At 35.7% G+C, this 14,832-nt stretch overlaps 2 protein-coding genes across 7 annotated transcripts in view; one reads left to right on the top strand and one right to left on the bottom strand.

The window, feature by feature from the left end:
* LOC107044396 (protein zyg-11 homolog) overlaps positions 1-8,221 on the top strand; it is a 157,145-nt gene extending 148,924 nt beyond the window's left edge. Inside the window, exon 3 of the mRNA XM_015266257.1 lies at positions 7,559-8,221. Within this exon, the coding sequence (XP_015121743.1) occupies positions 7,559-7,707 (149 nt within the window). The 3' untranslated portion in view covers positions 7,708-8,221. The remainder of the gene's footprint in view (positions 1-7,558) is intronic.
* Positions 8,222-10,040: 1,819 nt separating this feature from the next.
* LOC107044397 (polyadenylate-binding protein 2-B) lies at positions 10,041-13,972 on the bottom strand. Of its 6 annotated transcripts, none has more exons than XM_015266260.2 (8): positions 13,582-13,604; positions 13,233-13,335; positions 12,598-12,734; positions 12,396-12,510; positions 12,227-12,294; positions 11,656-11,897; positions 11,474-11,566; positions 10,041-10,122 (listed from the first exon to the last, which is right to left on the bottom strand). In XM_015266260.2, exons 3-8 carry the CDS (start codon positions 12,730-12,732, stop codon positions 10,089-10,091), a joined length of 687 nt encoding a protein of 228 aa, XP_015121746.1. In that variant the 5' UTR covers positions 12,733-12,734; positions 13,233-13,335; positions 13,582-13,604; the 3' UTR covers positions 10,041-10,088. The 6 variants fall into 6 exon arrangements, with proteins under 6 accessions (XP_015121746.1, XP_015121750.1, XP_015121749.1 ...); XM_015266264.1 differs by having other exon boundaries at positions 10,041-10,113; positions 13,582-13,603; XM_015266265.1 differs by lacking the exon at positions 10,041-10,122 and adding an exon at positions 10,147-10,628 and having other exon boundaries at positions 13,582-13,603.
* Between the last annotated feature and the right edge of the window lie 860 nt (positions 13,973-14,832).

Genomic DNA, 14,832 nt, shown 5'->3' with positions numbered 1-14,832 from the left:
AACATTTTTTGAATCAACAATTGAAGGGAAATAAACAGTTCTACTCCAGATTTATTGTCTCTACCGAATTTCAAATTTTAATCATCTATTAATAACGTTCTGACTTGATTTGGTTCCTCACTCAATTTTTGCTCTGATGATTCCTATATGGATTGTATTTCGTGGAGAGATGAATTGATTTCCTTATAGAAATAGTCGAACAAAATGTTCGCAAAGAATTCTTTTTGAAAACATCTGTTTTTGTTTTTTTTGTTTTTAAAAATATTAGGGAAACATTGGGTGGAATAGACTCTTCTGACTTCTTGTTGCAATATTTATAACCAAGGAACAAATTTATCGATTGAGCTCAGTCTAAGCTTATAACAAAGGGGCTGACTGTCCTTTAATTTAAAAAAAAATCTATTTCATCAACACTTCAATAAGACATCAACATTTTGGAACGGTTTCGAAGTGTCCATTTAATCCCACCGTCTTCTACTACTTTTTCCTAAATAATCACAAAATTGTTCACATTTCACTGTCACTTAATTTAGTGAATTTTTTCCCACGGAATGAAAACATTTTCTGTTATACTCGGAGAAAAATAAATATTTTCTTTTCGAATTTAACTATTCACGGACATTTAATAGACTTGATCACACAATATTTTCGACATATCTCCCTTTTGTCACATTCCAAACATAAACCGATAACCTCACAAACATTTCATTAACTACCTTTATGTCCGAGGTCCGCATATGAATATAGATATGGCAGGATGAAATTCGAATTTTCGACGAGAGAAAACAAAATAGAACACCGAGTCGATTTTCCGTTTCATTCAAATAAGTGATTTAACGTGAAGAGAACATTTTCCGTCGTTCTCCATAACAACATCACAACCCACATTCAATGCGCTCGGCCTGATGTTTTGCTCAGTCGGTCAAAACTTTTCTTGGCCGATATGCTGCCGCGGATCTCGATATAGTATATTTCGTAACGAGCTAAAAAACATTTTTTCACGAGTTACAAACAATATTTTTCATCACAATGTGGCGGAAATTGGACTTTTAGGCACGCGGAGCGTGCCGAAAAGTTCACTTTTCGTCACAGCGTGATGAAAAGAATAATATAACACGCCAGCGTGCCGCTAGCATCTCAAACCCTCATGAGTTGAAGTTGTCGGTTCGATTCCCCGACAATCTAAATTTTTTTTTCTTTTTTTTTCCGAAATATTTTTTGAAAACAATTACATTATTTAAAAAGAAGAAAGGAGCGAAACGATAATCACTCGTGCATTTTCTTACTGAGTTTTATAAGTTATAAATATCACTCAGCACCATTAAAATAACATTTCGCACAAAATTATACCTTTTTAAAACATTTGTTACGTCAAGAATGGGTCACTTGACACAACTTCGTTTTAATTACAATTTAAAATTTGAGAAATTGAATCTACAAACGATTTCAAAGGAATCTGAATTTAAACGAAAAATGAAAGAAGGGAATTCTTCGCAATGGAATAATTGTAGTTGTTGAATTCATTTTAAAATTATAAGATTATTCGTTACGGAATTATTTTACTGCATCATGCAGTTCACTATTTTGTGTCACAGATGTTCTAATGTTTATCTCGTTCCCTCCACGTGGGAAACGAGAGACGTTGTTCTGTTTTTAAATCAAACATTCGTTTTGAGGGTTATGAAATTTGGACTCACGGTTAGAATTAATAATCAACATTTTTCCGTTTTTAGAGTTCAAAGTTTATAGCCCTCTTTTAGGTCATACGCGGAAGGCGTGTGATTAGGGGGGACAAGATTAGACTTAAGTGTTTAGATTGCAGTTGATACTACACAGCTGATATCCCCCTTATTTAGGAAAATCTTACCGTTGAGACACATTTTTTTAATCGTTCACAGATATTTGCTTCCGAAACATACCAAACATTGAGAGGTCATTCCCCCGGTCATAGAAGATAATTTTGGGTTTCAAACGTTCCCTCTTTTATACTGATAATTCAAATATGATACAAGAAAATGAACTTAAGTGAATTTTCTGACGGATGTCACACATTCGTTATTTATAAATACATAATTGAAGTGATTTTCTTCAATTATGCTTCCGGAAACCTTATTTTTCTAGGCATAAAATGGATTTTTGGTAAAATTCTAAATATATTAATAAATTTATTACGATTCCGAACAAAACCTTTTCATGATGGAAAATTGATTGTCTGTAAATTATTTCTTGAATTCGAATTCTAATTCTTTCTAATTCTTTTTCCAAGTGTTTTCGAGTGGTTCAATATCGAGATTCAAATATAAACCTGCAAAGTTTAAATAATAAAAACATTGGGAAAACTTCGGAAATTTACAGTCAAATGGGGCTCAAATGGAAGCTCTTATATTATAACACGCTAGCGTCTCCGACTCTCATGCTGGAGTGAAAAAAAAACATGGTTAAACAGAAAAAACTCTCCTGTTGGAGTTATCGCTTCGATTTCTCGACATTCCAATTTTTTTTTCTCGCAAATTTGTTATCCAATGGAAATAAAAATCATTTAACTAGGGTGTTATTATATAACACGCTATTTTGGGCATGCAGAAATATAAATTATTTATTCTACAACTATGACACCGACGATGATTTTCATCTGGGGCTTAAATGTCTATTCATCTTTTCCGAATTTTCTGGAAATTTCAGGGGTAGGGAACGGTAGCTGATTTCGTTCTTAAGGGGATATGTCAGTGAAATTTAAGTCTGCACTGGGCCTTAGGACCCATTGAAAAGTTTGTGTTATATGACGGAATATGGAAATATCTAGGGAAAATCGCGGACTCGTTCGATCTTGCTCCGCATAACCACGAAAAACTCCTATTTTTTCCGGTTTTTACCTTCAAAATGTTCCCTGCGCCGTAATTTTCATACGATTCATACGATGCAATAGATCATGAATAAATGAATTTTGAATTTCATAAATTTTTCGTGTCTCTAAAGTAGAACTGAAGATTCATTGTTTTTAGTAATCGATTTTCGTTACAATCCGTTTTTTGCTTCAACCTGCCCTTTCAATCGCCTAATGAAGACTTTTAAATTTAACCGACTTATCGCTTTAAGGATGAAGCAGTCTGAACCGTCAAACAGGAAAGTGATTAGACAGAATTGCACGTCCTTGAGGGTCAAACGAGCGAAGCAGGCGCAATGATCACTCTATTCGCTTCTCTTCAATCGATCACTCCCCGTTTCTCTTTATGAGAAATTTAGTCAATCCTCTTTGATCCCAACGACGTTGAGGGGAACCTTCCGGTTTTAAAGGCCGACTGACCCCGGAATTATGCACGGGGAAAATGCATGCCCCGGAATTATGCACGGGGAAAATGCATGCCCCGAGAATTATGCCCTTAATATGAAAATCAATTTTTCTTCCCCTAATTGAGATGGAGAGAAGAAACGAACGCCAATCGATTGAGAATTGAATTCTCAATAAATTGCCACTGGTTCCATTTCCAAATCTCAATTAGAAGAGGAGAAATACATTTTCAAAGCACGGTGTGACTGCGGACAAGTTCTCTCCATTAAAAAATTAATTTCTCCCACCCTAATTAAGATGAAGGAATGAAACCGATGCCTATCGATCGAGAATTATATTTTCAATAAATGACAGCGGTTTCATTCCTTAAATCTCAATAAGGAGCGGAGGAATGAATTTTTAAAGCGCGGAGTAACCCCGAACGGTTCTCCGGCGTCCAGTGAGTCCGGAGGGGCTCCCCGATTGGAAAATTAATTTCTCCCCCCCCCCCTAATTAAGATGAAGACATGAAACCAACGCCTATCAATCGAGAATTATATTTTCAATAAATTACAGCAGTTTCATTCCTCAATCTCTATTAGGAGCGGAGGAATGAATTTTCAAATCGCAGAGTAACCCCGAACGGTTCTCCGGCGTCGAGTGAGCCCGAAAGGACTCCCCCCATTGGAAAATTCATTTCTCCCCCCCCCCCCTAATTGAGATGAAGGCATGAAACCAACGCCTATCGATCGAGAATTACATTTTCAATAAATGACACCGGTTTCATTCCTTAATCTCAATTAGGAGCGGAGAAATGAATTTTCAAAGTGCGGGGTAAGCGCGGAGTTCTTAATAAACGTTTTTTATGATTATTCCATTTCAAATTATATATTTCGCCGCTATTTATAATCGCTGAAAAACATGAAAAATAGTATATTTCGTCACTAGGCCGAAAGAAACTTTTCTGGCGAATATGAGTTTGCAGCCCGAGCCGAAGGCGAGAACTGCAATCATATGAGCTAGAAAAGTTTTTTTTGGCCATATGACGAACAGTATTTTTTGTTATGACGGCCATAGGCAGAGATTCACGGACACGGAGCGGAGCGTCCGTGAAGCGCTGCCTCACGGCCGGAATGACAAAAAAAACATTAAGCACAAGGAGAACAAAAATCCCTCCTTGAACTTGTCCGTGACAGCGGGACTGCTATAATCCTCGCCACCAAAGAATGATGCTGGCTGGCTACCCCCACTTTTTCAAATTTAGCTTCGACTCAATTTCCCCCACCACTCAAGACCATCATCATTCTTTCTTGGCGAGAACTATTCTGACGAGTTACCGGCACAGCCAGCTCGCCCAGAGGCCTAAATTGACTGTGGCGCCTTCCCTCCCATGGGGCACTCACTATTTCAGCTTGGGGTCATTCCATGTCGGTTTATCTAGTTTACATCGACCATCGAATTATTGAAATTTCAATTTGTTCATTGACTAGCTTATATGCCATCTGAAAAATACTCCACTTATATTAATGATGATAATTACCTTTTTTAATAAATAATCATCTATAATAATGCGACGAAGAGTGTAGTTTTTTTGTATCGATTGTATCAATTTGTATCGGTTTAGCCATAATAAATACCTGAATAACGGACATCATCGTCTTTCTGGGTTTGATTCGGGATACACCAGTGACAGGTAGAGGTTAGGTTTGATTATTAGGCCGCAGAGCACCTGGAGAACCTGGCCCAAGGATCTCGACCGCCGAGGGACTGAATTCTACGGCTGGAGAAGAACTTCACACCTGGAGAACCTCCCAGCCTCCGGAGAGATTTTAGAGATACCTCATCCTCCAACACCACCAAAACAAACCGCCATAACCACGTGAAATAGAAAACCCCATCCTTACCTAGGGGGCAGCACCTTACGGATAGCCTCGAACTTGAACTTGGGATACCCAGTGGAAGGCACTGATCTCTATATAACTGGATAGCTTGTCCTTATGGGCCCAGTACGCCAAAAGTGAGGCGATTTGAAGGCTCACCCAGCGCCGTCCATTACCGGCGGTGGTACTAAATCCGATACCAGTGCGCAGGCGTCATCCAAATTGTTGCTAGTGGGAATGGTAATTTTACCGTGCGTTCATAACCAAAAATTCATTGTGGAGCTGAGTGACGTGCTTTTATTTGTGTTGTGATATTGTTTATTAATTTACCAAGGAAAATAATTTAAAATTAAGTTGTTGAAACATTGTATCTTATATGAGTTACAATGGTTTGTTGTGTTTATTGTAAGAAAGAAAACACAATGGAAAAATCTATCGTTTCATGAGTATGTAATATCGTATAGTCGATATTCACCCTTGGCGATTGAAGGATTCAATCAAATAACAAATTAAAAAATAGAAACATAAATAGAATAGAAATAAAACCCCCTGATGGATACCATTTGGACGAGTTTTGTTTTCCATCCATTCATCATTTTTCATGAGCATAAACGTGGTAACATGTCAAGGGCATTTCTGGATCTTGTCATATTACCACCCCCCACTTCGTATATCATGCCCACGCATGCGCATTGTTGTATATTTTAGTACCACCGCCGGTGATAGGGGCGCTGGGTGAGCCTTTAATTTGCTTCAGAAGCACTTTAGGGAACAAGCCATCCAGTGGGGGGCGCGTTTCGCAATCGACGTAGTAGCAGTAGCAGTACTGCAACCCTAATTTTGCTTTACTGCAGCTACGGTGGTTGATTCCGAAACGCACCCTATATAGAAATCAGTGGTGGAAGGGGACTGACTCCGGAAATACGTCATCCGCCAGAGCTGAAATGACTCCGAGAAAGAAGAACTGAGGACACCACCATACGGATACTCAATAATTTCTTCTTCACCGAACTTATTAATTATTGTAACTATAAATCCACGTTTTGGCGAGGAAAACGTTAAAATCTAACTTTTTAATTACGACAAACTTTGCTGTTACATCCATACACACTGCAAAACGCTTCATTCTTGTTTTTCCTCTCCGCATACTCCATGATCAATAAAATGTAATTATTCTCAATATTCGACTGAATCAATTAGCTTCGATTGTTGCAAAATATCGTAATGATAAAAACATTGAGCGAAATGATGTATATTCTTGCGAGAAGAGTTCTGGCTCCGAGTTCAACCGGCTAGCTGACAGCTCTGGGACCTGCCCGAACTAGTAGTCGATTCAACCGCTAGAGCGCGTGTGCATTTGCAAGAGATCCCAATTCTCGTCTCGTGATTTGAATGATGTGGAAAGGCTATATCCTAACTAACTACATCGTGAGTATCCTATTTGGGATAAAACAAAAAATATCTCGCGGCCCAAAGTTATATTTTAATGGACAGTCCAACCTTTTAAATGATTTTTTCAGCCGTTTAGGCCCTTATCAGTTGACATTTGGTTGCAAAACGAGTCTAGGATCAATACCATTTCCATTGTACCGATTTTTTTAATTGCCGACATTGCTGTAAAATATTAAGATTAAGTATAATTAAGTATAATTTATGCATTTTTAGTGTTTTTTTAACCATCAGAACCCTCAGTCAAGGAATTTTTAATCCCATTTCACTATTCTAACGGAGATATCAACATTTTTAAAAACTGTGATTTTCTTTTAAATTGCGGCTTAAGAATTCACTCTGTCGTAGCACCCCTTGATGTGAATGAGATTTTTCTCTTATTTTTCAATAAATCTGTTCACTGAAACAGATTCATTGATGTCACTGACACATCAGACACTGTTCATTGGTGTCTATAACTTTTCTTATTAACCAAAATAATAGCTCCAATCGTATTTCACTCTTGATAGACTCTTGGGACTGTCAAAATGATTAAAATATGATAGCTCACGACATTTGAACAAGCATAGAGACATGGACGAGCATAGGTACATTTACCGTAATTCGATTCATTTGTTTAATTAGGCGAATGAAACATTCGAAATTTACGTTTTTGTTTTGTCAATAAACAGAAATGAGGAAATCGGTCGGAAAGTTAGTGGTACGACACATAATAGTATTTGGCGTTGGATTGCTCATATTCCCATTTGAAATCATTTAGCTCATATATTATGTCACAAATTGTGACGAAAAAGGTAATTATTTATGGTGATCATGATCACTGTAGTTGTTCCTCCCTTACTTTCCGATATTTCGACAATCCTAGAATTAAAGAATGTCAACGATAATTCTCATAAAAGACGGAATTAATTTACCACAAAAAATTTCAATCTAATGTTTGTTTTTACCATTTTAACTTCAGCTAAACGCTATTGTGGTATGTTGGCTCGAGAGGGTGGCGCCGAAATTTTACGTGGACTGGAGCAAAACAACGACAAGGGTGGAATACAGCCGAACGTGAGGACCCTATGTCGTTTAATTTTAGATACACTTGCATTCCATCTATGCTAACAGTGTGACATGCTGACGCTTGTCATTTCATGAAATGTTGAAGTACCACATCGTTGTGATGGTACCCTAGTCAATTGAAAAAATCTCCTAACAATGGACACTTTTTTTCATATAATTATATCGATCTCTTCTAATTAAAAAACAAAGCGAAGAATTTAAAGTACAATTATTTTCGACGAAAAAATCTCGGATTTGATTACTTTATCATTTAATTTTGGATTAATATCTTTCTTGATTGCAACTGTAATTTTTTTAACAAGGAAAAATGAAAAAAAATCTGTATTGAAACGACTTGATACGTTCAATCAATGAAATTATTGTGCTCCGATCTAACTATTGATAGTAAATAATTGTTTGTTTTTTCTGAATTATGTTTGTTGCTGCTCTCTCTCTCCCTCGCCAAACTGCTATTATATCTATTCAATAATCCTCTTGGTAGCAGGAATAAAATTGTAATAAAGTTATGAGCCTCAAAATATGAAGTATGGGTAATAAAGAGACTTCAAATTTGTTATTACCATTCTATAATTATTTACAAATCCTTAAAAATTTAATGAATGAAGTTGATTGTGACGATGAAACAAATCGATATACTCAGTAGAAAGACAGGATGGTGTATTTTAATTTTTTTTAAATCAACTGATTATGTCAAAAGAAATTTTTATTTATAGAATTCATTTTACATTGTGAAATTAACAGTCGTTTACTCATTTCTGATGTTTTTTTCGTTCCCTATCATTCCAAAGCTTTTCTTGTCTTTTTTTTTCATATATTTTTTCTGGAAATTTTTTTGTATCAAGTGGGTAGAAAATGTCTGCACTATTTTTTTTATTTTTTTTTATTTCTATATTTCTTGAAATGGATGTTGATGTTGCGCCGCACCTGGAAAATACTGAGCAACATGGGCATAACATAGGTAAAAAAAAAAACATGCTCAAGTGGCGAGAAGATATCTGGACATGTTTGTGAGACGTAAAAACAATGACTACAACGGAACGAAAAAATTCAACTGCTTCTTTACCTTTTTTTTGTTCGACCGATTTTTTCTGTTGTAAGTATTGACACACATGTTAGTGGAAATATGTTGCTGGAATTATGTTATTTACTTTTGTTTTCGTTTTCTTTTCTCTTTTCTTTTTTTTCGAATGTATAATAAAACAGGCTAAACATATAAATACATGACATAAGCTTAAACATTTATCGTGTAGTTCAATTAATTTCTAGGTTGTTACGAACGTCTCTCGTTCTTGTGATTTATAATTAAATTGTACAGAGTTTTTGGTTCAGATTAACGGTATTCTGGCTTTTTTTTATGAAAAATAAAACCCTGCACTTGAATAACATCAATTATTAACTACAAATTCATTAACAACATAAATGGTGCACGTGTATTTTTCTTTTAAGGTGTAGTAAAGCCAAAACGAAATGACTTTTCGTCTTGATCAGATTGCTTACAGGTGCCTTGAGGCATCAAATTAATTGAACCACAGAAAACGAATCTTTTTTTTTTCATTTGTTTCTTCTCTCGGTGAATCAACGTCATACAACAATTAACGGAGCTTCTTTTCGTCATGATTAGAAATCATTCAATGCAAATAATTGTGCCCATCTTTGTCCAATTTCTTTTTTTCTTTTGACATTGAAGTTTTTTTTTCAGTTTTTTCTTTTCTTTTCTCTTTTTTTATCCCCATCGTATGTGATTTTTTTTCTGTGGACATATCATAAGAATTGACGTAAATTCCTTTGGTTACGATGTGGATAATATTTTTTTTAAAGGATACTATTAAATGATGTATTTGTTCAAAAAAATGTAGGATGTAAAGTCAATGATATCATCTCTTTTCGTTGACTTTGATCAACATTAATATTGAAAGACGTCGGAAAATAAATATGTAGGACTCAAGATGCATTGACTTCACATCGTTCTTTCACAGTGTGGGAGAAACTAGACAGAGGGAGAATAACACATCATAAAGTGATTATTATGTTCGCGGATGGAATGATTTCTCTTTTTTCATTGATTGTGAATCACTAAGGTCCTATGTTTAGGGATAACACAGAGATATTCGGTAGACTTGGATACTTCCTGAAAAATTTTAACTGAATGCTCTTTGAAATTTAAAGTGTCATGGTTGGAGAAATTTCGTAAAGAAATAATCATAAATGAAATGAAAGAAAAAGCGAAGAATATCCGGATAACATTTTCAACTCATTGTACAAAAATCATGAGAAATATAGAAATGAAGCTGGTTGTTTCATTCACATTTCAAGAAAAGAACAGATGATGGATAAGTTCCTAATTGAAAACAATAATATGCCAAAATAAAACATACCTTGGATACACAGCCTTCGCGATGTTGTTCACAATGGCTCTAGAATCGTCAGTATGGCATGTAATAACCTCGTCTGTAGCTCCTGAAAGGAGACAAATGTAATAATGGACAACAACCAACCGCCCCACCAAATTAATTTAACCAAAAATATAGTGAAAAGTATTGCACCCAACAATTTCCCCAAAACCGTTCCACTTTGAAGGAAAGAAAGAAACAAAAGATAAAGCGATATAATGACAGGAGTAAACAAGCATATTTATTACTCATTGTCGGATAATTAATTGGAATAATTGAAATTAAATTGTCTTGAGAACGGAAAAAATGACCAACACAGTCGAAGCAAAAATGAATGAAAGGACGGCCATAAATTGTTTAAGGTAATGTGTAATGCTATTTTAAATGATTGAGACCATTATTTTGGTTGATATCTTTAATGTCGTAAAAGCGCTATCATCAGCTATAATGTTCATCGATATCGAAGAAGATTAAGCACAATTATTTTGCGAGAAAATGAATGCAATGTCGAAAGATGGACAGTAATTTTATCCCTTGTTTTTTTTCTCGTTTTATCATTAAAATTGGGTTTATCTGAAAAATTCATAATAGTACCACTTTGTAAAAACCGAATTATATCCAGGACATCGTATATTGTTTAAAAGCTCGTTCAAGAGATATAATTATCAACTACATACATGTATATATGTGGGTGTTCATATGAAAAGGGTCCACTTTGTCGCATTTAATTTTTGAGACATTCACATTTTTCTCTTAACAAAAAGTTAATTTTTTTTTTGAATCTCTCTAGCGACGTCATTCTCACCGCATATTTTCAGCACTCTTCAATACTCAAATATGTGGAAACTGATTGAGATAACTGGAGTGTACAGACTTCCAATACCGCCAGAATGAGCGTTTTTCACGTAATTGTTCATGGACAAAAACATATATGCAATCGCGCAACCAATATCAAGTGACCTCCGCCATATGTAACCAACGTAGTCGCCCGCCGATTCTGAAAATTTTTTAACTTGTCCACTCAAATAAAAAATAAGAGGAGAAAAGGGTTAAAAGTACATCAGACACAAAGAATCAAAAGAATTTAAGAAAAAGGAAGAAGAGAAAAATTTGGGCGCGGTCAATCACAAGGGATACCACATTTTCGAAAAATTCAATTATACATAGGAGAACCTGGTCGCCTCTGTTTTTATGTAGTGACTTCCTTCAAATGAGATGACTACGATAGCTACATATGTTTGTTCGAAGGCCAATGCTTACCATGTGCATATGTAAGTATATACACATATATGTATAATATATAAATTGTTCGTTTTATTTATTCTTTATTTTTTTTCAAGAAAATCTACTTTGTCTATCACGCTATAGTAATAACTGGACTTCAAATATTCTTTTTAAAATATGCATTAGGACTGTACCTAGGTCGTCTCATTGGCCTGTAACCAAAATAAGCGCTTCCACGGCTTATTCCACGTGCTACCCCCCTGTATCCACGTGTACCCCTGGGCCCTCTGGAAAATGAATATTCATATCAATTACAGACGAAATTTGAACGTAATTGCTCGAGAACGAGAAAAGAATAACGTAAAAAAACTTGTACCGATTCGTCATTGACATCCCTGGTCGATTCGTTCTCTTGGGCATAACTTTAATTTGACGTCCACGAAACATTGATTCGTCCATGGCCATGGCTGTTTGCACAGAGTCGCGCTCAGCAAATTCGATATAAGCAAAACCTTTCGGGTGGCCATCAAATTTATTACAAAGTATTGTAACCCTATTCACGCTACCACATCCGTGGAAATGTTGCTCCAACTCCTCAGCTGTTGCTCCATAATCGACCTGTCCGAATAACATGCATTTTTATGAATAAATGACAAACAATTAGCTATGAAATGGGCCGCATCACTCAAGTGGCGAAAGGAGATGAATAAATTGTATATTGAAATTAGTTTATTTAACAGTATCTCAAAATTGGAAAAACATTGATAATTCTCCACAGATAACGATCGTGTAGCTCAAACGGTTCAAAAGAAGCTTCCCACTAATTTTTTTTACTTTTATCAAGTTGAGAGGTATGTATCAAAAACTACCACTAAAGTGGTATTAATTTATCTCATTTTGTCACTCTACTAATAAATTATTTGTTTGTGTGATAAATTTCAACTTACATTACCAACATAAATGGATCTGTTGTCTACTTCCATTTTATCCTCAATCGACATATTCAATGGACTAGCTAGTGAAACAAAAAAAGGAACATATCCATAATAATTATGATAATCAGTTCAAAACAGAAAAATTTATTAATGTTTTCATTAATAGCAAAATTCTACTCACTAATTCCTGGTGGACTCCCCATATTCATTTGCTTATCCACTTCAGACTGTAATTGTTTTAATTTTTCAGCTTCCTCTTCCATTTCCCGCACACGTGCTTTAATGGCTTCTAGCTCCTGCAATAAATATCCAAAAAATACAAAGATTGGTGAATGCTTCAAGCATTTTTATCTATTTATAAAATAAATAGTTAACCCTCTCACCGGATCATCTATATTAGATTCGTTGAATTCACGTTTGACACAATCTGACTGCATAATGGAGTCACCATCCTGGCCGTTCTCAAGCCCATCAAGACCGTCGATTTGGTCGGAAGCTAATAAATCTGACTCTGACATTTCTAAAAATGAAAACGAATAAAACACTCATCAATGGTCGATATTTCCCCATGACATTCTACGCACATAAACACTTCTAATAAATTTCACAAATTCTAGAGAAAAAAAACATCACTAATAAAAATACAAAACGCTATCATACATTTAAGACGAACTAGCCACAATAATTCAGGGAAATATGGAATGAGGGAAAATGAGTTAAACTCGTGACATCATCAGATTATTAAACGAGTGATACGAAATTGATATAATAATCATAGATTGAGTGAACTTTAAGTGTATATTTGTATTGTAATGATAGATATTGGACATAATTAAGAAGGTCGGTGAGTTGGAGAATGATAAACATGGCTACCAAGCCTGAATATTTCAGTTGGTATTTATTTCCATGATAGAAAGTTATCCATTCCATTTATGAAAAATAATACAACGAAGGAATAAGGAATAAATTATAGAATAAATATAATAGTTTAATGATGAAATAAGAAAATAATACGCACGTGTAATTACTGACGCGGTTGAATCGCACAAAAAAAGAAACCGGGGTCGCTTTTTCGTCACGGTCACGATATCAGAAGGTGTCGTTGCCGTGAGACTCGACTACTGGAAATGGCGGTGAGGGATGGGGAGAAAATTTGACGGTGCAAGGGCACTGATATACAGTCGTCAACATAAGTTCTGTTCTACTAGCCTTAACTGAATAGAAACTGTCATTGGTCAGCCAAAAGTATCTCACGTCTACCATTGGTCGTGAACAGTTAAGGCTAACATACAGTTAAGACTAATAAGACAGAACTTGCGTCAACGACTGTATTTATATATCAATGTGAAGAGACGCTGATACTCTACAATTCGAAGGAAAAAAAACATCTAGATACGAGAGAGTGAATTTAACACAACTTATTTAGCGAGCATTTACTATATATGCACTAATTGATACGGTGCGATATCAATGATTATAGCAACAATGGAGATAAATAATTAATTATTTTATTCAAGCTAAGGAATGTATTAGGTAGCTAAACACTGAGGATCGAGTGCTACAGTCTCACAGAAATGAACGTTCTCCGTTCCTCCATCCTCCGGGGCCGGCACCGGCGAAAACTTGGATGTATCTATATGGTCTATATCATAGACAAATAATATCTAGACTACTTCCCTACCTTCCCTACAGTAAACGGGTTTCCCAACTTTAGATGGAGATCACCTTTGATGAATTATAGAGATATCCTCGGCAAGGTAGTCTCTCTCTCTCTCTCTCTCTCTCTCTCTCTCTCTCTCTCTCTCTCTCTCAGCTACTTATAGCTGGCGGGGGGTAGGGGGGAATGCAAATTTGGATTATTGCAATCGCTTGGTGGTTCGAAGGTGGTCAAAGGTAGTCCACTTTTAGCTTTTTGGTGGTAAAAATCAATTAATTATAAATAATCAAAAATTTCACCTGCAGCCAGCGGGAGGGATGCATCTTTTTGAAAAATTCAACATATGAATTTATGTGTAAAATTCTGTGGTGGTCAAAGGTGGCCCAACACTAAATTCATCCGTTCATTTTTTTAACTGATAATGAATAATGTTTATCGGGTCTATCTTACCGAGAGGTATTCCCCCCACCACTTCCCACTCCGGGCCCTTTAAATCATTTCGGAGCATGTTTGGAGGTTACAAAATTGGTTTAATGAATAAGAATCTCAGACTTAAGTTCTTTTGTTATTCAATTTGTGTTTTTTTAATGAACGTGGAGTGAATACTACTAAAAAACACAATTCAACTTAAAACGGAGCATTATTCGTCCGAGTATCATCGTACTCAATTGTTTGGAAGTGACCCTGAGAAGATGAGGATCGAAAAAAATGCAACGATAAATGACAAATCATTTTTCCCGCTCCTATCTTTTTTACATCTACACCGATAGTACAATCACACTGTTCAAGACTGATTGAACCCATGCGACAGCTCCAGAATAAATTCATCAAGGAGTTAAACCACCTGACCAGTATACATATACGAGATGACGTGAATCCCGAAAGGAATCATTCATTTAGAGTCATCACTTTTTCATTCCATTGATTCACGGTCACCAGGAGAAGAGGAAGCTCCAGCTGT

The sequence above is a fragment of the Diachasma alloeum genome, unplaced genomic scaffold (genome assembly GCF_001412515.2).
Source record: "Diachasma alloeum isolate Michigan unplaced genomic scaffold, Dall2.0 Dall_scaffold_00724, whole genome shotgun sequence".
NCBI classification, from domain to species: domain Eukaryota; kingdom Metazoa; phylum Arthropoda; class Insecta; order Hymenoptera; family Braconidae; genus Diachasma; species Diachasma alloeum.
This window is presented reverse-complemented; position numbering and strand designations above follow the sequence as displayed.

Excerpts from the sequence above, each read along its gene's own strand:
- LOC107044397 (XM_015266263.2), bottom strand. The coding sequence starts at position 12,732 with ATGTCAGAGTCAGATTTATTAGCTTCCGACCAAATCGACGGTCTTGAT. Across the intron at positions 12,511-12,597 it reads AATCTAATATAGATGATCCG|GAGCTAGAAGCCATTAAAGC; the intron begins GTGAGAGGGTTA and ends TATTTATTGCAG. Across the intron at positions 11,898-12,226 it reads GATCCATTTATGTTGGTAAT|GTCGATTATGGAGCAACAGC; the intron begins GTAAGTTGAAAT and ends TTATTCGGACAG.